Source organism: Salvelinus sp. IW2-2015, linkage group LG6.1, assembly GCF_002910315.2.
Source record: "Salvelinus sp. IW2-2015 linkage group LG6.1, ASM291031v2, whole genome shotgun sequence".
NCBI classification, from domain to species: domain Eukaryota; kingdom Metazoa; phylum Chordata; class Actinopteri; order Salmoniformes; family Salmonidae; genus Salvelinus; species Salvelinus sp. IW2-2015.
Window position 1 is genome coordinate 10,656,618 of NC_036845.1, and position 22,299 is coordinate 10,678,916.

General features: G+C 45.4%; 1 protein-coding gene across 1 annotated transcript in view; it reads left to right on the plus strand.

Annotated features, from left to right (window-relative positions):
- Positions 1 to 3,755: 3,755 nt before the first annotated feature.
- Positions 3,756 to 22,299, plus strand: part of LOC111964643 (ribosome biogenesis protein BMS1 homolog) — a 37,992-nt gene continuing 19,448 nt past the window's right edge. The window contains exons 1-14 of the mRNA XM_070443813.1: positions 3,756 to 3,776; positions 5,622 to 5,815; positions 6,166 to 6,356; positions 6,697 to 6,776; positions 7,212 to 7,400; positions 8,430 to 8,572; positions 8,957 to 9,078; positions 9,392 to 9,479; positions 10,399 to 11,045; positions 11,562 to 11,663; positions 11,927 to 12,078; positions 12,441 to 12,522; positions 12,849 to 13,117; positions 17,054 to 17,242. Coding sequence (XP_070299914.1) covers positions 3,756 to 3,776; positions 5,622 to 5,815; positions 6,166 to 6,356; positions 6,697 to 6,776; positions 7,212 to 7,400; positions 8,430 to 8,572; positions 8,957 to 9,078; positions 9,392 to 9,479; positions 10,399 to 11,045; positions 11,562 to 11,663; positions 11,927 to 12,078; positions 12,441 to 12,522; positions 12,849 to 13,117; positions 17,054 to 17,242 — 2,469 coding nt within the window. The remainder of the gene's footprint in view (positions 3,777 to 5,621; positions 5,816 to 6,165; positions 6,357 to 6,696; positions 6,777 to 7,211; positions 7,401 to 8,429; positions 8,573 to 8,956; positions 9,079 to 9,391; positions 9,480 to 10,398; positions 11,046 to 11,561; positions 11,664 to 11,926; positions 12,079 to 12,440; positions 12,523 to 12,848; positions 13,118 to 17,053; positions 17,243 to 22,299) is intronic.

Here is a 22,299-nt window from a genome sequence, read left to right on the forward strand (position 1 = left end):
AATATTCTGTTTTGGAGAACTATCTGTAACCGGACACGGACATTTCTAAGATACTTTCTTTGTTCTCGTTTCAGTGAAAAAAGTATCGCCAAGGACAGGTAAGTTGAAAAATCTATGGTGACGTTTTGTCTGGAGTTACATGCTGACCACACCGCTCGCGTGCGTTGCAAAATAAATGTACATAAACAACAAATGTTATTCAATCATTGCACCCACACTGCTCGGGCGTCTGCGTGGCCAGGCGCTAAAATAGAACTTGGTTCTATTTGTGATGCTCAACGCGCTCCAAGTCTTGCCTCTCCCATCCCCTCATTGGTTTTTAGGAGCATATACCCACGTGGGTGATTGAAAGATGAACTGAGGTCCATACTCAGTTCATCTTTGTGGTAATGCACTGTAAAGTTGTTTGCCAACCGCCAAAGTCCAAAGAAGAAAAATAATCCTGAAGGTGGAGAGATGACGAGAAACTAATTCGGCTTACCATTTTATCTGTGGATTAATTGTCGGAGTAGAGGACATTGTTCATTTCAGGTAAAATAACAAAGTAGCCTGCAACAGCAAGCTAGCTAGCTAAATTGCCATAATTGTTTAATGCTTTTTGACCTGTCTCCAAATTATATAATATAATTGGTTCAATGTTTTGATATTTCAACCTGTGTGTCCTGATCGCGTCTGGCGTGGGTGAACAAAATCAACTTGCCCGCAATAGCGGACGGATGCACGGTTTGGTCAGCATGTAATGCCCAGTAATGGAAACGTATTATTAAGTTATCACGTTATCTGCCGTACAAACTGTTGCTTAGGTTGAAATGAGCTTCAAGCTAAATCTGTTTGCATGGTAGCTAGCTGGACATGCAGCTAGTGTATTAACAGTCAGGTTTTCTTTAAGAAGTACTAAAAGAGACTCCTCAACACTTGAGTAAATGTTGTAATAAAAAGACGACTAACTTAATGGTCGTCAAATGAGGCAAACAATTTATGATAATGTTGTTACGTGTAGTGGATTATAGGTAGTGCTGCTCCCAAAACACCCACTAGCTATTAGGGCCGGGACGATACCAGTATCTCAATCTTTTTTCCATGGCAAAAATGAAAACACGAAGCTGGTAACTCTTTGCTCCTTTAAAAACCTGCTGTATGTAAAACAGTGTGCTGTACATTTACATTTACATTTAAGTCATTTAGCAGACGCTCTTATCCAGAGCGACTTACAAATTGGTGCATTCCACCTTATGACATCCAGTGGAACAGCCACTTTACAATAGTGCATCTAAATCTTTTAAGGGGGGGGTGAGAGGATTACTTTATCCTATCCTAGGTATTCCTTAAAGAGGTGGGGTTTCAGGGTGTCTCCGGAAGGTGGTGATTGACTCCGCTGTCCTGGCGTCGTGAGGGAGTTTGTTCCACCATTGGGGGGCCAGAGCAGCGAACAGTTTTGACTGGGCTGAGCGGAACTGTACTTCCTCAGTGGTAGGGAGGCGAGCAGGCAAGAGGTGGATGAACGCAGTGCCCTTGTTTGGGTGTAGGGCCTGATCAGAGCCTGGAGGTACTGAGGTCGTTCCCCTCACAGCTCCGTAGGCAGCACCATGGTCTTGTAGCGGATGCGAGCTTCAACTGGAAGCCAGTGGAGAGAGCGGAGGAGCGGGGTGACGTGAGAGAACTTGGGAAGGTTGAACACCAGACGGGCTGCGGCGTTCTGGATGAGTTGTAGGGGTTTAATGGCACAGGCAGGGAGCCCAGCCAACAGCGAGTTGCAGTAATCCAGACGGGAGATGACAAGTGCCTGTTAGGACCTGCGCCGCTTCTGTGTGAGGCAGGGTCGTACTCTGCGGATGTTGTAGAGCATGAACCTACAGGAACGGGCCACCGCCTTGATGTTGTTGAGAACGACAGGGTGTTGTCCAGGATCACGCCAAGGTTCTTAGCGCTCTGGGAGGAGGACACAATGGAGTTGTCAACCGTGATGGCGAGATCAGGAACGGGCAGTCCTCCCCGGGAGGAAGAGCAGCTCCGTCTTGCCGAGGTTCAGCTTGAGGTGGTGATCCGTCATCCACACTGATATGTCTGCCAGACATGCAGAGATGCGATTCGCCACCTGGTCATCAGAAGGGGGAAAGGAGAAGATTAGTTGTGTGTGCGTCTGCATAGCAATGATAGGAGAGACCATGTGAGGTTATGACAGAGCCAAGTGACTTGGTGTATAGCGAGAATAGGAGAGGGCCTAGACAGAGCCCTGGGGACACCAGTGGTGAGAGCACGTGGTGAGGAGACAGATTCTCGCCACGCCACCTGGTAGGAGCGACCTGTCAGGTAGGACGCAATCCAAGCGTGGGCCGCGCCGGAGATGCCCAACTCGGAGAGGGTGGAGAGGAGGATCTGATGGTTCACAGTATCGAAGGCAGCCGATAGGTCTAGAAGGATGAGAGCAGAGGGAGAGAGTTAGCTTTAGCAGTGCGGAGCGCCTCCGTGATACAGAGAAGAGCAGTCTCAGTTGAATGACTAGTCTTGAAACCTGACTGATTGGATCAAAGAGGTCATTCTGAGAGAGATAGCGGGAGAGCTGGCCAAGGACGGCACGTTCAAGAGTTTTGGAGAGAAAAGAAAGAAGGGATCCTGGTCTGTAGTTGTTGACTCGGAGGGATCGGTGTAGGTTTTTCAGAAGGGGTGCAACTCTCGCTCTCTTGAAGACGGAAGGACGTAGCCAGCGGTCAGGGATGAGTTGATGGCGAGTGAGGTAAGGGAGAGGTCTCCGGAAATGGTCTGGAGAGAGAGGAGGGGAAGGGTCAAGCGGGCAGGTTGTTGGCGGCCGGCCATCACAAGACGCGAGATTTCATCTGGAGAGAGAGGGGAAAGAGGTCAGAGCACAGGGTAGGGCAGTGTGAGCAGAACCAGCGGTGTCGTTTGACTTAGCAAACGAGGATCGGATGTCGTCGACCTTCTTTTCAAAATGGTTGACGAAGTCATCTGCAGAGAGGTAGAGGGGGGGGGGATTCAGGAGGGAGGAGAAGGTGGCAAAGAGCTTCCTAGGGTTAGAGGCAGATGCTTGGAATTTAGAGTGGTAAAAAGTGGCTTTAGCAGCAGAGACAGAAGAGGAAAATGTAGAGAGGAGGGAGTGAAAGGATGCCAGGTCCGCAGGGAGGCGAGTTTTCCTCCATTTCCGCTCGGCTGCCCGAGCCCTGTTCTGTGAGCTCGCAATGAGTCGTCGAGCCACGGAGCGGGAGGGAGGACCGAGCCGGCCTGGAGGATAGGGGACAGAGAGAGTCAAAGGATGCAGAAAGAGGAGGGGTTGAGGAGGCAGAATCAGGAGATAGGTTGGGAAGGTTGAGCAGAGGAAGAAGATGATAGGATGGAAGAGGAGAGAGTAGCGGGGGAGAGAGAGCGAAGGTTGGGACGGCGCGATACCATCCGAGTAGGGCCAGTGTGGGAAGTGTTGGATGAGAGCGAGAGGGAAAGGATACAAGGTAGTGGTCGGAGACTTGGAGGGGAGTTGCAATGAGGTTAGTGGAAGAACAGCATCTAGTAAAGATGAGGTCGAGCGTATTGCCTGCCTGTGAGTAGGGGGGAAGGTGAAGAGGGTGAGGTCAAAAGAGGAGAGGAGTGGAAAGAAGGAGGCAGAGAGGAATGAGTCAAAGGTAGACGTGGGAGGTTAAAGTCGCCCAGAACTGTGAGAGGTGAGCCGTCCAGGAAAGGAGCTTATCAAGGCATCAAGCTCATTGATGAATCTCCGAGGAACCTGGAGGCGATAAATGATAAGGATGTTAAGCTTGAAAGGGCTGGTAACTGTGACAGCATGGAATTCAAGGAGGCGATAGACAGATGGGTAAGGGAGAAAGAGGAAATGACCACTTGGGAGAGATGAGGATCCCGGTGCCACCACCCCGCTGACCAGAAGCTCTCGGGGTGTGCGAGAACACGTGGGCGGACGAAGGAGAGAGCAGTAGGTGTAGCAGTGTTATTCTGTGGTGATCCATGTTTCCGTCAGTGCAAGAGTCGAGGGACTGGAGGGAGGCATAGGCTGAGATGAACTCTGCCTTGTTGGCCGCAGATCGGCAGTTCCAGAGGCTACCGGAGACCTGGAACTCCACGTGGGTCGTGCGCGCTGGGACCACCAGATTAGGTGGCGCGGCCACGCGGTGTGGAGCGTGTTGTATGGTCTGTGCAGAGAGGAGAGAACAGGGATAGACAGACACATAGTTGACAGGCTACAGAAGAGGCTACGCTAATGCAAAGGAGATTGGAATGACAAGTGGACTACACGTCTCGAATGTTCAGAAAGTTAAGCTTACGTAGCAAGAATCTTTTGACTAAAATGATTAAAATGATACAGTACTGCTGAAGTAGGCTAGCTGGCAGTGGCTGCGTTGTTGACACTACACTAATCAAGTCGTTCCGTTGAGTGTAATAGTTTCTACAGTGCTGCTATTCGGGGGCTAGCTGGCTAGCTAGCAGTGTTGATTACGTTACGTTGCGTTAAAAGAACGACAATAGCTGGCTAGCTAACCTAGAAAATCGCTCTAACTACACAATTTCTTTGATACAAAGACGGCTATGTAGCTAGCTATGTAGCTAGCTACGATCAAACAAATCAAACCGTTGTACTGTAATGAAATGAAATGAAAATGTGATACTACCTGTGGAGCGAAGCGGAATGCGACCGGGTTGTTGAGTGCGGAAGTTCTATTCGGTAGACGTTGGCTAGCTGTTGGCTAGCTAGCAGTGTCTCCTACGTTAAGGACGACAAATAGCTGGCTAGCTAACTCGGTAAATTAAGATAATCACTCTAAAACTACACACTCTAAACTACACAATTATCTTGGATACGAAGACAGCAAAGACAACTAAGTAGCTAGCTAACACTACACTATCAAGTCGTTCAGTTGAGTGTAAAGTTTTCTACAGTGCTGCTATTCGGTAGACGGTGGACGTTTGCTAGCTGGCTAGCTGCTGGGCAGATAGCAGTGTAGACTACGTTAGGACGACGAAATACGATAATTACGCAATTATCTTTGATACAAAGACGGCTATGTAGCTAGCTAAAGAAATTGCTAAGATTAGACAAATCAAACCGTTGTACTATAATGAAATGTAATGAAAAGTTATACTACCTGCGGACCAAAGTGCGAATGCGACGCGTCGCTCCAACCCGGAAGTAGTTATGTAGCTGTAGCTTTGTAAATACATAAATATGCTCTGGATGACAACATGTTTGTTTCCAACATTAGGACTGTTTTCCGAAATATGTAAATCTGCTTTTGTTTCCTTGCTATGACCTGGATATCGCTAACTGGTATTGTCTCGGTCCTACTAGCTATGTGTGAGCTGTGTAAAATGCTTGTACAATGTATAGCATAGACCAAGTTGCTGCAGTTACTTTTATATTGTCAGAAAAGCCATCAACTTCTTACTGGATACTTATTTCAGATTTCCATGAGTTGAGTGATCCTGTTGTTACTGAGTAAATGCACTACAACCATTATGGGCAAGTTTCTTGAGTACGTGTAGGTAGTTCACTCGCATACACAGAGGAGTTGGAACTATCTAAATGATTGTTACATGAAGCACCTAATTAAGTGGGATACATTTGATCCTCCAACTACAGTTTCTGACTGTGTGATTGTCAGATAGGAGGAACGATTGGCAGGAAGGAGCCAAAGAAGGAACAGAAGCGGCACCAGCAGAAGCACAGCGGGCCCAAGGCGGAGAGGAAGAAGAGCAGGAAGCAGCTGGGAACTCCAGCCGGAGATGACGAGCGCAAGAGGAACCCCAAAGCGTTTGCGGTCCAGTCAGCAGTGCGCATGGCCAAAACCTTCCACAGGTCAGCAGCATTCGTATACATGCCCCACTATACTACACTACATGAAAAATCATCCCACCATCAGCTTTCATGTTTGTGTTTTTAGCATTTATTTTGTTTTGTTTCACAAGGTTTACATAGTATATTGTTGTCATTTTAGTTACTGTGACACTAATCTGTGGTTTACAGGTTCATAGAAATAACCATAAGAGTGAATGCTGTTAACATGTATCTTGAGTGGTTCAGACAGAAGGACAGACTTTGAGATTTAGAAAAGCATTGGAGAGGAGGCGGCACAAAAAGTGCAGACAGACACAGTTCAACATCGTAGGAAACTATAAACACTGTTTTTCCCCCCCCCCCTCTCCCAGAGCCCAGGACCTAAAGGCCAAGAAGCATCACATACCCCTGGTGGACCGCACCCCTTTAGAGCCTCCCCCGATAGTGGTGGTGGTGGTAGGACCCCCCAAGGTGGGCAAGAGCACCCTCATCCGCTGCCTGATCAAAAACTTCACACGGCAGAAACTAGGGGACATCTGCGGGCCTGTGACCATCGTCTCTGGTGAGCTGAGCTTGGATGTTTCTTACTGTATTATGATCAGTTAGGTCGTATTCATTAGTGCACACCATAGCAATGCAATTTGCAACCGAAACTTTTCCAAGAAGTGCTTGTTTACATTTAAGGTAGTCCCTCCCCGTTTTGTCACGTTTAGTTCCTAGTGAATACAACCTTGCGTGACCACAGAGCTGTCACTTAATGTGTTGTGTTTACCTTGTGTGACCACAGAGCTGTCACTTAATGTGTTGTGTTTACCTTGTGTGACCACAGAGCTGTCACTTAATGTGTTGTGTTTACCTTGTGTGCTAATGCCGCCGCACCACCATTTTCATTTTCCTTTCAGGAAAGAAGAGGCGTCTTACCTTCATCGAGTGTAGCAATGACATCAATACAATGATTGACTTGGCAAAGGTTGCTGACCTGGTAAGTTAATTTGTGTATGGTGGTTGAAGCCAAAATGTCTGAATTTTAAAGGGATTGATAACTAGATCGAATTGTACTTCTTATGATATTGGAGTATGTACAGTGTCTGTTTTGATGCCTTATTGTTGGCTTTTTACTATTTTATCATGCTACAAAAATGTGGTGTTGGCATAAACACTATTTGTGAGTCCTAAATGACATCCTATTCACTATATAGTGCACTACTTTTGACCAGGGCCTATGGTGCACTACTTTTGACCAGGACCCATAGGGCTCTGGTCAAAAATAGTGCATTATATAGCAAGTAGGGTGCCATTTGAGATGCACATATCTGAGACAATTGAATTGAACCCAGACTTCCTTACCAGACAATAAAAATAGACTTGACGTGAGGCTATCAGTAAGTTAAAGACTGACATCCCTGTGGTCCACCAGGTGCTGATGCTCATTGACGCCAGCTTCGGCTTTGAGATGGAGACCTTTGAGTTCCTCAACATCTGCCAGGTGCACGGCTTCCCGCGCATCATGGGCGTGCTCACCCACCTGGACTCGTTCCGCAATAACAAGGCCCTTCGCAAGACCAAGAAGCGGCTCAAGCATCGCTTCTGGACTGAGGTCTACCAGGTCAGCACCGAATTAGAATGAGAAACTTTTTATCTTTGGCTTCACACCATAAATCGTATTAGCAATTGTGTGTAAGAGTGAGTGAGTCCGTGCAAATAGTCTCTTAAAATGCAGGTGAGTACAGGTAGACTGGTCTGTACAGGTAGATGGGTCTCTGCAGGTAGACAGCTTAGAGTGAGCTGCTCAACAATCTTATGGACTGGAGGTAGAAGCTGTCTCGGAACCTGTTCGTCCGAGACCTGATGCTCAGGTACCGCCTGCCGGAAGGTAGCGGAGAGAGCAGTCCGTGGCTGGAATCCTTGGCGATCTTCCAAACTTCCTCAGAGGCCGCCTGGTGTAGATGTCCTGCTGCCTGCATGACTGGGCAGTCTTCACCACCCTCTGTAGAGCCTTGTGGTTCAGGCCAGGTAGTTGCCGTACCAGGCGGTGATGCAGCCAGACAGAATGCTCTCAATGGTGCACCTGTAAAGGTCCCTGAGGATCTGAGGGGCCAAGCCAAACGTCTTCAGCCGTCCTGTAGTATTCGATCACCTCCGTGGTTTTTCTGAGGTTGAGAGAGAGGTTATTGTCCTGGCACCACTCTGCCAGGGCTCTTACCACCTCTCTGTAGGCTTTCTCGTCATTGTCAGTGATCAGCCCTATCCCCGTTGTGTCGTCAGCAAACTTGATGATGGAGTTGGTTTGACTTGTTTTTTGTGAAGTATTTTTATTGGTTTTCACAAATATATTCAAACGGTACAGAGCATGGATAATACCAAAAGCAACAACAACTGAACACCATACTGTAACTAAATATATACAATCTATATATACAATCTATAGCTAGCATATTTAATTTCTTGGCAAGAGCTGAGATATTTCTGATGTGCTAGATAAACCTTGGAGGTAAATTAGGAGAGTTGGCTATAAATGTGTTATAGTTATAAAGGCTAACAATCTCATAAACATGGCCTCTGTTATTTTCTGAACCTAATCCAACACAAGTCCCTTTCCTGAACAGTGTTCCACGTTCCCTCTTTGTTCCCACAGGGTGCCAAACTCTTCTACCTGTCCGGTATGGTGTACGGAGAGTACCAGACCCAGGAGGTCAAGAACCTGGGCCGCTTCATCTCCGTCATGAAGTTCCGCCCGCTGGTGTGGCAGCAATCGCATCCCTACGTCGTGGCCGACCGGTGAGTGTCCAGACCTTTTAGAGAAATGTGCTTGTAATGGAACGTAGCCAGAACTGATTCAGAGTAGGGAAAGTGACATGGATCAAATCAATTAACTACCAGGGAGAAGCAGTACCCGGACTTTGGGCAAATGGTGTGTACTGTATGTTGCTATTATTGTTTTGTAAATGCTACGCTGCTGTTGTATGGTTGTGTGTAACAGATGTTTTCTAATAGAAAGAATGTTTGTGCGTGTGCGTGTGCGTGTGTGTGTGTGTTGTGCACACTTGCGTGCCTGTGAGCGATGGATCCTAGCGCCCCGCTTTGGTTTTCACTCCGTTTTCAAATGTTCTTGTTGAACTGTACCCCTTCACTGTTCCTCGATCACACTCGCCATCTACACAGCATGGAAGATTTGACGGACCCTGAGATGGTGAGGGTGGACCCCAAATGTGATCGTACTGTATCTCTCTATGGCTACCTGAGGGGGACATACTTGAAGAGTAAAGGCCAGGTCCATATCCCTGGTAAGTATGCTCATTGGGTTCAGAGCAAATGAGAATCTGAGCCCTTTTGGGGAACACTAACTTGTAGAGATTAATTTAATACTGCATCAATACTCTCAAACCTAGTACATATTGACATGCACTATTCACATTCAACTATGTATTTTGCAAATAAACATAGCATGTGGTTACTGCGGTGGTGTGTTTGGGAAATGTTTCACTCCTACACAGTTGTATAAAAGTGGGGTTTTGAAAACATTGATTCTGAAAGCTTTATTGTCTTAACATTGGGCAATTTGGTTTGAAACCTAACACATGATGGCACCCTCTGCAGGTGTGGGGGACTTTGCGGTGGCAGACATCAGCTTCCTGCCAGACCCCTGTGCTCTGCTGAACCGCAGAAGAAGAGCTCTTAACGAGAAGTGAGCGGCGCTCTACGCTCCCAGCGGGAGTCGGGGGTCGTGACGATTAAGGATGCCAGTGTACATCGACTCCCGCAGCCACGTCAATCAAGAACAGTCAGTTCCAACCCGTGGCCATGTATCAGAAACACAAAAAAAGAAAATGCTTTGAAAACATTTAACAAAAAGAAAAACTATGTATTTTTATTGGTCAAAGTTTCAGATAGGATGGATGGTTATATGAATCCTCTCTGAATATAATTGACTCCGATTATATTACAATGCCTGAACGTTGAAATGAGTTACTAAGACCTAGTGCAGGCCATTGAAAATTCCCTCTCCCTGAACCTAGATAATGTCCAGAGAATTTTGTAAGTTTGCCTATGCTCCCTATAATCATTATTCTGTCTCGTTCCACTAGGAGGCAGTCCGTCCCACACAAGTTAGTCCAATTCCCTCATCGTACACACACCCACCCTGGGGGATGCCAAGAATGGCGCCAGCAAAAGTGTCACTATCACAGGGCGACGCCCTGACCCGGAAGATGGCAGAGAGAGAGAGGAGTGAGGAGGAGGAGGGAGGAGGAAGGAGGAGAGGAAAGGAGAACGTTAGACACTCACTCAACAACGTCTTGAAACTCAATGAGTTACCCTATTCCATACATTGTGCGCTACTTTTGACAGCCACTATGAATCATTTGAATCACAGCCTATTTTAAAATCGGGAAAAGAACTAATTGTCAAGAAGCGCAGCCCTAAAATCTGTCATCTTTGCAATCTGAGAGTCCTTACATTCTCTAGCTCCTAATCCTCACTTTTAGCAAAAACCCAAGGGCTGCTGTTTTTGTTCTTTTATGAAAGAAAAGTGGACGCTAAATAGAAGAATAAAGAAAAATATATATTTTTGCCTTCGACGGTGTTGTCTCCATCTTGTCTTACAGGCTGACGTCAGGACCCCAGGAGAGCCGAGTCTGGGACCCTGAGACACAGAGAGAGAGGAGGAAGGCTGTCTTCACTGAAGAGGAAGATGATGATGACGATGATGACAGCGAGGGTAGCAGTGACGAAGAGGGGGATGAGGAAGGAGAGTCTGAAGAAGAGGATGAGGAAGATGAGGGGGGAAACAAAAGGGAAAAAGAAGAAACGGTTTTGAAGAACGAGGCAAAGGACAAAACTGAACCAAAAGAGAAGCAAGGAATAAAGACCATCCCTCCAGTGAAGAGACAGAAGATGGAGGAAAGGAAAGCGGAGAAAGAGCCAGTGGTGGAGGTACCTGCCTTTGCAGACAGTGAGGATGAGCTGGAAATGAGTGAGGAGGAGGAAGGGGGGAAGGGAGAGCAGGAGAGTGAAGGAGAGGAAAGTGATTCGGAGGGGGAAGAAGATGAAGAAGACGGTGCAGTGGAAAAGGGGGATCTCAAACCAATAGACTCGGGTCATTGCTCGGAGGAGGAGGATGCGAGTGATTCAATAGAAGATGACTGTGAAACCATTGTCTCGGGCAAAGAAAGCAAGAAGTCAAATGCCGCCACCAAAATGGAAGAGGAAGATGAGGAGATGGAGGGAGGAGAGCTGTGCTATGAAAGTGCAGGTAATATTCGGTCTATTCAGCGTATTTCCATTGTGGCCCCTCCCCCTTGTCTATACTACCTCTTCAGGGTCCACAGATTTTTGTTCAATAATGCTGCTCTGAATTGAATACCAAGTTGAGTACTTGAATCAGGTGTGTTAGTGGCAGGCTGGAACAAAAACCTGCACACCCTGGTGTAAGCAATATTTTGATGGATGCACCTTACCCCAACAGTTGTCTGTTGAATTCAAAACCAACCTAGCCCTTACTCTCTAGGTACTCCTGTAGATCTGACGGGACTGAATAGGTTTCTTGCCTTGTGATAGGATAATCTAATGACCTATCCAATCGTATTACATTTACAGGAGTGCCTAGGAGCTACGGGTCGATTCAGAATGCGTGCTTGGGTCTGCCATATTGCTTTCACCTTGTGAATACTGATGGGGAGGGGAAGTGGACAAATGGAACAAGAACTTAAGTTGGAATCAATAATTAATTTGACCTTTGACCCTAACCCTAACCCACCATGTTTCTCAGGGGCACTGCGGTGGAAGGAGGGTCTGCAACAGAAAGCGTCGGAGGCGTTTCTACGGCAACAGCGCGCCGCCCCCAACCTGCGTAAACTGGTGTACGGCACAGGTAACGTCTCCTCCTGGATTTCAGTAACAATATTATACATTTTTGTTCTAAAGGAATTTTTTGCTATTCATTTTACTGACATTTTCCCTTTCATCCTAATGTCAAGGCGGTCTTGTTTGTTGAGCACTAGTGTATTCATTAATGCACACTATAGCAAAACGTTTAGCAATGAAAATGAGCATTTGTTATTGGACTATTTTGCCCCATTTGCTTCTGTTTGTGCCTAGCCTTGATTTCTGACTGACTACACTTGTTTCCTTCAGTGGCAGAGGATGATGGTGATGGGGAGGAGGATGAGGAGCTGGGAGGGCTGTTTCGAGTCAGCCGCCCCGAGAAGGGCAAGAAGCATCGTATGGACGGTGTGGACTGCTCCCGTTTTGACCCCGATGCCGCTCGCAATTGGGACCTGGAAGAGGTAAAATAAATCTACAAAACCATATTGTAGCGCCCCTTTCCTTTGTCCCATCTCTTTTACTACAGGGTTTATCTTCCTCTGGGACGCCATGGGTTGCACATTTTTGTTTTAACCCAGCACTAGCACACCTTATTTGGTTCTGGACATTTTAAAGTGTGGAAAGACCAACAGTTGGAAGAAAGGCATTAAGTAAGACGTTAGAAGGAGCTATGGATGGAGGCATCCATACATTTCATATTCTTACCTGGGTTGGGGTCAATACAGTTTTGTTTCCGTCAATTCAAGAGATTAATTACATTTAGAGAATATTTGTTTCTAATTAGTTATCTAGTTTCTAATTGACATAAATATTGTTTCCTCAGATGCTGGACTCGATAAGGGACTGTTTTGTGACGGGGAAATGGGAAGACGATCAAGATGCTGCTACATTGCTGAAAGAGGATGGTAAGGAGTTGCTGCTCGTTGCTTAATAATGTTGGGATTGTTTTCATGACTTTCTTGGTCTTATCCTTAAGTGCTTTATAACTGCAATTTGTCCCATTTTTAAATGCAATCTGTAAAGGTCGACTCCTGTGTTCACATCGAATATGGTAAGCAGAGAGTAATTGAAATTAATCTTCCCCAATTATTTAAATTATTTTCATGTGCTCCGGATATGGGCTCATATTCCCAACAGAGTAGTCCCAATCCATCAGGGCTATGTACTGTATATCAGAAGTCCACTGTTCATTATCACCCCCTCGCTAACTCGCTCTTATTTTCTCTTTTAGAGGAGCTGTATGGCGACTTTGAGGACTTGGAGACGGGGGCAGTGCACAAGGGGAAAGCTGGCAAGCAGAAGGACCAAGCCAAGGAAGAAAGTGATGAGGAGGAGGAGGAGGAGGAGGAGGAGAAGCTGATGAAGGTGGACGACGAGACCCAGAAGAACAAGCGTCTGGAGAAGAAACGGCGGCTGAAGGAGCGTTTCGACACGGAGTATGACGACGGAGACGCCACCTACTTTGACGACCTCAAGGAGGAGATGCAAAAACAGGCAGAGGTGAGGGGTTATGGGGTCATAGGTATGACTTTTGATATGACAGGAGGCTCTGGCCCTGTTTGAGTACTTCAGAAGTGCCTCCTTTGTCCTTTCTTGATGTAATCACAGATAAAAAAAAAAATTGTGTAAGTATTTTGACACTTCATTTAGACAGTTATGAAATGAGTGGGGGTTACAGTTAGGTGGGAGAAACAGTGGGAAGGGTGGATGCAGCCAATGTTCCCTAAACAATGTAGTCACTGTGCAAATTTCAGGTCTGCTGAGTGTAAACTTGAACTTTGAACTTCTGGTGCATGTTTACTGTGCACACTGAGGCTGTACCTGCTTTAATTTTGTTTTAACAGTGGCCAAGTAGCCTACTGTGGTTATTTGATCATAATGTAGGCCGTAATGTAGGCCATACAAAAACAATGGAGAAAACGCGTCACAGAACATTTTAGCATGGAAATAGCTGTTCTATCATTCGGCCTACAGTAGCAGCCAATATGTGGTGTTCAATGCCTACATTCCATTCGACTTAAAAAAAAAAAAATGCAGTTGAAGTTTTTTGAAGTTGGAAGTTTACATACACCGTAGCCAAATACATTTGAACTCAGTTTTTCACAACAAATGACATTTTATCCTAGTAAAAATTCACTGTCTTAGGTCAGGTACGATCACCACTATTTTAAGAATGTGAAATGTCAGAATAATAGGAGAGAATGATTTATTTCAGCTTGTACTTCTTTCATCACATTCCCAGTGGGTCAAAAGTTTACATACACAATTAGTATTTGGTAGCATTGCCTTAATTGTTTAACTTGGGTCAAATGTTTTGAGAAGCCTTCCACAAGCTTCCCACAATAAGTTGGGTGAATTTTGGCCCATTCCTCCTGACAGAGCTGGTGTAACTGAGTCAGGCCTCCTTGCTCGCACACATTTTTTCAGTTCTGCCCACAAATGTTCTATTGAGGTCAGGGCTTTGTGATGGCCACTCCAATACCTTGACTTTGTTGTCCTTAAGCCATTTTGTCACAACTTTGGAAGTATGCTTTGGGTCATTGTCCTTTTGGAAGACCCATTTGCGACCAAGCTTTAACTTTCTGACTGATGTCTTGAGATGTTGCTTCAATGTATCCACATAATTTTCCTCCCTTATGATGCCCATCTATTTTGTGAAGTGCACCAGTCCTCCTGCAGAAAAGCACCCCACAACATGATGCTGCACCCCCGTGCTTCACGGTTGGGATGGTGTTCTTCGGCTTGCAAGCATCCCCTTTTTCCTCCAAACATAACGATGGTCATTATGGCCAAACAGTTCTATTTTTGTTTCATCAGACCAGAGGACATTTCTCTAAAGTTCGATCTTTGTCCCCATGTGCAGTTGCAAACCGTAGTCTGGCTTTTTTTTTTTTAATACATTTTATCCCCATTTTCTCCCCAATTTTCGTGGTATCCAATCGCTAGTAATTACTACTTGTTCTCATCGCTACAACTCCGTACGGGCTCGGGAGAGACGAAGGTCGAAAGCCATGCGTCCTCCGAAGCACCACCCAACCAAGCCGCACTGCTTCTTAACACAGCGCGCCTCCAACCCGGAAGCCAGCTGCACCAATGTGTCGGAGGAAACACCGTGTACTGGCCCCTTGGTTAGCGCGCACTGCGCCCGGCCCGCCACAGGAGCCGCTGGAGCGCGATGAGACAAGGATATCCCTACCGGCCTAACCCGGACGACGCTATGCCAATTGTGCGTCGCCCCACGGACCTCCCGGTCGCGGCCGGCTGCGACAGAGCCTGGGCGCACGCAACCATAGACTCTGGTGCGCAGCTAGCACTGCGATGCAGTGGCCTAGACCACTGCGCCACCCGGGAGGCCATCTGGCTTTTTTATGGCGGTTTTGGAGCAGTGGCTTCTTCCTTGCTGAGCGGCCTTTCAGGTTCTGTCGATATAGGACTCGTTTTACTGTGGATATAGATACTTTTGTACCTGTTTCCTCCAGCATCTTCACCAGGTCCTTTGCTGTTCTGGGATTGATTTGCACTTTTCGCATCAAAGAACGTTCATCTCTAGGAGACAGAACCCGTCTCCTTCCTGAGCGTATGATGGCTGCGTGGTCCCATGTGTTTATACTTGCATACTATTGTTTGTACAGATGAACCTGGTACCTTCAGGTGTTTTGGAAATTGCTCCCAAGGATGAACCAGACTTGTGGAGGTCTACAATTATTTTTCTGAAGTCTTGGCTGATTTCTTTAGATTTTCTCATGATGTCAAGCAAAGTGGCACTGAGTTTGAAGGTAGGCTTTGAAATACATCCACAGGTACACCACCAATTGACTCAAATGATGTAAATTAGCCTATCAGAAGCTTCTAAAGCCATACATTATTTTCTGGAATTTTCCAAGCTGTTTAAAGGCACAGTCAACTTAGTGTTTGTAAACTTCTGACCCACTGGAATTGTGATACAGTGAATTTTAGTGAAATAAACACTAAATTGTCTGTAAACAATTGTTGGAAAAATGACTTGTGTCATGCACAAAGTAGATGTCCTAACCGACTTGCCAAACTATAGTTTGTTAACAAGAACTTTGGAGTGGTTGAAAAACAAGTTTTAATTACTCCAACCTAAGTGTATGTAAACTTCCAACTTCAACTGTATAAATATGTTTTACATGCAGGCTTGAAATTAACCTGTTTATCCAAGGAGGTGACTGAAAAATGTTGTTTGATGCAAGAAACCACTTCACAAAATAAAATTCATTATTATTCCCATACCATTATTAGAGAATCAGACAAATTATGCTACACTCTGCTTATTGGCTACTTATTCAAGACCGTCTCAGAATCCAACACTTCCCCGTTAAGAGATTAAAAAGCTCAGTACCTGACTTTCTTTTCAAAGATGGCAAGAAATGTACACGTTTTGTGCTCTTGTTGGAAGCAACCACTCCCCCATTGTTGACTAGAAATGAGCTATAACAGGGCTAATAACTCAAAGTAGCCAATAATATTAACAACATGCAGCTCTCACTTTGATCTCAAAACAAGCGCATCTACTCAAGACCGCTCATACTGTAGCCTAAACACAGTCCAGTTCAAAGTGAATGGCACAGATCCATATGGCAATGTCTATTTGTATATAGGCCTACTGCAGCTCTGATTGGTTATGGCGCACCGGTCCGTGTAGAATACTGCGGAGTCATGCAAGTCAATGCAATAGAATCCTACTCCAAGAAAATCTCTTGCACATTTAGTTTTGCATACGAAATCTTGCATAATTAGTTTTGTTTCGGTACATTACATTGAAAGTGGCAAGTATTGCGTTGATGTGTTCACAATTGCCACAGTAGAGAGAAACGTTGATAGTGTTAACTAAAGGGGAAAACTGTAGAAAGTTGAGTGACGTTCAACCTCAAGCTTCTGTGCACGGCTGCGCACACACACAGCTTAGAGGGAACTTCGCATATGTGGGGAGCTTCGCATATGTGACATGGCGGGAGTGTTACCACTCAACCACTGCGTAATCACAGATCTGAATTGGGGAGTGAACAGGGTGGTAAACTTACTTGCACCTACCCAACCACCAGATCTGTGCTTACGTCTAAGAAACAAGGAAGGATGCATTTGGAAATTATTCAAACAGGGTCAAGGTAACATCTTATTATGCCCAAAAGGAAACCAAAGTTGTCAGTGGTATTCCGATCAGACATTGGGTCATGTTCATCAGGCACAATGAGGGAAAATCAGTCTTTAAAATGCAAAACAAAACTGTGCATGCTCTTTTTTAAAATGTTAAATCCACTTACAGGACTGTCAACCTTGGCACTGACACAAAGTATATTCAGTATGTGGCCCGTGTGGGATTCAAACAAACAACCCTGGTGTTGACAACACCATGTTCTAACCCACTGAGCCTTTCATTTCACCACAATCTCTAAACCTTTCTCCTCTTCCTAGCTGAACCGGGCTGAGTTTGAGGACGTGGATGACGAGACACGGGTCCAGTACGAGGGCTTCCGGCCTGGCATGTATGTCCGTCTGGAGATCCCCTCCCTGCCCTGCGAGTTTGTCACCAACTTTGATCCCCACTATCCCATCATCCTCGGGGCTCTAGGTGCCAGCGAGGGGAACGTAGGCTACCTGCAGGTAAGTGAAGGGTTAACGAGTCAGACTCCGTTCCATTTCAATTGAAGTAGAGGGAATTGGACTTCCAGTTCAAGAACAAACTATTTGGCTGTGTCTGAAATATCACTCTATTAAATACAGGGATGTCCCATTGAGACTGATGTCTCTTTTACAAGGGAGCCCTGATTCACAAAAATGCCTGACACAATTATAACAATCCAAGGCGGGAGCATGAAACATATAAAAATACAATTTTTTTGAAACGCATGCATTCCTCTGTAAAAAGGTAATTTACCAATACCCTTAAATGTCTGAAAGGCAATGGTGCGTCCAATTGTAGGGTATTCTAAAATGTGTACCATGTATGTGGCAAGTAAAAACTAAAGGCTGTTTTACCTAAATCAGTAATGAGAACAGGAATTTCAAGAATTACTGTGAGTGAGTAAGGTATTTGTACTTCTGTAGGTCAGGAGCGATGTAGTATGGTAGTTTCTGCACGAGCGCTTTATAAATGAACAGAAGGCAATGTTCTCTGCGTTGCCAATGATGGCCAGCCTACTTCCTGATACAGATCACAGTGACGGAAAGTCAACTGAACGATTTATTCTATCAAGCGAAAGGCACAATCTATTTCTGTAGAAGAAGCACATTTTAATTSTGTTTCTTCGTTAGCTCATCTACATGTTTTAAATGACTACTTGTCATCGATCCAAATGCCAAGGTATTTGAGTGGACTCGCTCCATTCAGCGTGCAGATATGTCTGAGCTCTAGAGAACAGAATATACTTTTTTTTATCTGCATTCAGTACCAGTTCGTGGTCAACAAGTGGTTTTTGTATGACATTTTAAAGCAGTCTGCAGATCACCTATAGCCTGGTTCGAAGAGGAGGCAGAGTACAGCACACTGTCATCAGCATAAGTGTAGCTTACAGTTTTTGACTAAGGAACCAATATCGTTTATGTACAGTGGGAATAGTATTGGCCGTAAATCAGTGATGTAGTGGTGCCTGGAGAAGTGGGTATACTAACATTTTGCTAAAAATATTTCTAAACAACCCCGCCCTGTGTTAAAAGTTAAATGAGTCACATAGGCCTAAACTCGCTCTCACACTTTCGTTTAAACAGCGTTTTAAGTCCACCACAATGCTTAAACCACATCAGGAGACCATTTTTGAGGTCTGGGTGAAAATGTAAGAAATGTAACATTTTGAGTGTAGTTACCCTTTAATTCAACTGCAGGCACCTAGCACTGTTTGGTTAGCGGTGTTTCTGTATTACACATGAGATGGAGTTTGCAAAACAAATGGCCACTGGATTGATATCATGATATCATTCTGCTGTGTAGGCATAGGCTACTTTGTAGCTAGTTAACATTTAATTGAAGGTTTCTGGGAAAACCTTTCCATCTACCAGAAGATGGTTAGGCCCATCATTAGCGTCGCAAAAATTGTCCTGTTCCTTAATTGTTTGAAACCTTGAAATTTTACTAAGTACCTTGTTTCAAAGTAGAGTATAGCCAAAACATTAAAAAGTATTTAACCTTTATTTAACGAGGCAAGTCAGTTAAGAACAAATTCTTATTTACAATGATGGCCTACAACGGCCAAACCCGGACGAGCTGGGCCAGTTGTGCGCCGCCCTATGGGACTACCAATCACGGCGGTTGTGATACAGCCTGGATTCGAACCAGGGTGTCTGTAGTAATGCCTCTAGCACTGAGATGCAGTGCCTTAGACTGCTGCGTCACTCGGGAGCCCCAAACCCACTATAGAAATATGGAGGTAATTATTTTAAAGACTTCGCTCTCCTGTGGTATTGGTTTTAAAATCAACTTTCTTTCATTGTTTAGCAGCCAAAAGCATTATCCTAGTCATATTAGCAACCCCTGATAGTTGTTGCATCTTTAGATCTCCCCTCCTTCTAAATTTCTCATCCCTTCTGATAGTGCCTCTTTACTGCATCACATCGATGTAAAGAAGCTAGCTAGCTACATGGAAGTAAGAGGGAGAGTAAACAACATTGTTTCTAGTTGAGGTTAGTGACAAATGAAGTGTCCTGGCTTCGCATCAGTTCAAAAAGTGACGAGTGACTGAAGAGACCACCTAAGAGCTGTGTGCGAGCCGCACAGATCAGCTCAGTCAGATTGCGCAACTGAAAGATGTAAATTCTGCTAATGAGAAGATGGCATAAAATATTCTGCATGCATCCTTCTGATTGGACAAAAAAGATGAAAAGGAGCTTCACGTAAAATTAAATGTCCTTTAGTCTCACATGGAATTCTCGTCTCGTCACATTTTTGTCGACTAAAATAAAAAATAAATAATTTGTAATAATTATACTTTTTTATTAGGTTCTTGGTCACCACCCTGACAAAGGTCCTTCTTGCCTGGTTGCTCAGTTTGGTCGAATGGCCAGCTCTAAGCAGAGTATTTCCATATTTTTTTCAATTTCCCACTGATGGAGGCCGCTGTGCTCCTGGAAACAAACACATTTAACAGTTTTATACCTTTCTCCAGATATAGTGCCTTCGGAAAGTATTCAGACCCTTTACTTTTTCTACATTGTTACGTAACAGCCTTATTCTAAAATGTATTAAATAGTTTTCCCCCCTCAATCTACACACAATACCCCATAATGACAAAGCAAAAACAGGTTTTTAGAAATGGTTGCTTATCTATAATAATACCAAAAAAAACAATCACATTTACATAAGTATTCAGACCCTTTACTCTGTACTTTGTTGAAGCACCTTTTGGCAGCGACTACAGCCTCAAGTCTTCTTGGGTATGACGCTACACGCTTGGCAGACCTGTATTTTCTCCCATTCTTCTTTGCAGATCCTCTCAAAGCTCTGTCAGGTTGGATGGGGGAGCGTTGCTGCACAGCTATTTTCAGGTCTCTCCAGAGATGTTAAAGTCCAGGCTCTGGCTGGGACACTCAAGGACATTCGGAGACTTGTCCCGAAACCWCTCCTGCGTTGTCTTGGCTGTGTGCTTAGGGTCATTGTCCTGTTGGAAAGTGAACCTTCGCCCCAGTCTCAGGTCCTGAGCGCTCTGGAGCAGGTTTTCATCACGGATCTCGGTACTTTGCTCCGTTCATCTTTACCTCGATCCTGACTAGTCTTCCAATCCCTGCCGCTGAAAAACATCCCCACAGCATGATGCTGCCACCACCATGCCTCGTCGTAGAGATGGTGCCAGGTTTCCTCCAGACGTGACTCTTGGCATTGTCCAAAGAGTTAAATCTTGGTTTCATCAGACCAGAGAATCTTGTTTCTCATGGTCAGAGTCCTTTTAGGTGCTTTTTGGCAAACTCCAAGTGGGCTGTCTTGTGCCTTTTACTGAGGAGTTGCTTCTATCTGGCCACTCTATCATAAAGGCCTGATTGTTGGAGTGCTGTAGAGATGGTTGTCCTTCTGAAAGGTTCTCCCATCTCCACAGAAGAACTCTGGAGCTCTGTCAGAGTGACCATCGAGTCTTGGTGGTTCCAAACGTCTTCCTTTCAAGAATGATGGAGGGTACTGTGTTCTTGGGAACCTTCAATGCTGCAGAAATTCGTTGGTACCCTTCTCCAGATCTGTGCCTTGACACAATCCTGTCTCGGAGCTCTACAGACATTCCTTCGACCTCATGACTTGGTTTTTGCTCGGACATGCACTGTCAACTGTGGGACCTTATCTAGACAGGTGTGTGTGCCTTTCCAAATCATGTCCAATCAATTTAAATTTGCCACAGGTAGACTCCAATCAAATTGTAGAAACAACTCAAGGATGATCAATTGAAACAGGATGCACCCGAGCTCAATTTCGAGTCGCATAGCAAAGGGTCTGAACACTATGTAAATAAGCTATTTTTAATACATTTGGAAAAATGTCTTACCCCATAATGAGAGAGAACAGGTAAACCATTTTAGAATAAGGCTGTAACGTAACAACATTTGGTTAAAAGGTCTGAATACGTTCCGTAGGCACTGTATATGCCTCATCACAATTCTAAACTCAGAAAAAAATAAACGTCCCATTGTCAGGACCCTGTCTTTCAAAGAGAATTCGTAAAAATCCAAATCACTTCACAGATCTTCATTGTAAAGGGTTTAAACACTGTTTCCTGTGCTTGTTCAGTGAACCATAAACAATTAATGAACATGCACCTGTGGAACGGTCGTTAAGACACTAACAGCTTTCAGACGGTAGGCAATTAAGGTCACTTATGAAAACTTAGGACACTAAAGAGGCCTTTCTACTGACTTTGAAAAACACCAAAAGAAAGATGCCCAGGGTCACTGCTCATCTGCGTGAACGTGCCTTAGGCATGCTGCAAGGAGGCATGAGGACTGCAGATGTGGCCAGGGCAATAAATTGCAATGCCCGTACTGTGAGACGCCTAAGACAGCGCTACAGGGAGACAGGGCGGACAGCTGATCGTCCTCGCAGTGGCAGACCACGTGTAACAACACCTGCACAGGATCGGTACATCCGAACATCATACCTGCAGGACAGGTACAGAATGGCAAGAACAACTGCCTGAGTTACACCAGGAACGCACAATCCCTCCATCAGTGCTCAGACTGTCCGCAATAGGCTGAGAGAGGCTGGACTGAGGGCTTGTAGGCCTGTTGTAAGGCAGGTCCTCACCAGACATCACTGGCAACAACGTCGCCTATGGGCACAAACCCACCGTTGCTGAACCAGACAGGACTGGCAAAAAGTGCTCTTCGCTGACGAGTCACAGTTTTGTCTCACCAGGGGTGATGGTCAGATTCACGTTTATCGTCGGAAGGAATGAGCGTTTGTCACAGCATCATTGTACTGAGCTTGTTGTCATTGCCTGCAATCTCAACGCTGTGCGTTACAGGGAAGACATCCTCCTCCCTCATGTGGTACCCTTCCTGCAGGCTCATCTTGACATGACCCTCCAGCATGACAATGCCACCAGCCATACTGCTCATCCTGTGTGTGATTTCCTGCAAAACAGAAATGTCAGTGTTCTGCCATGGCCAGAAAAGAGCCCGGATCTCAATCCCATTGAGCACGTCTGGGACCTGTTGGATCGGAGGGTGAGGGCTAGGGCCATTCCACC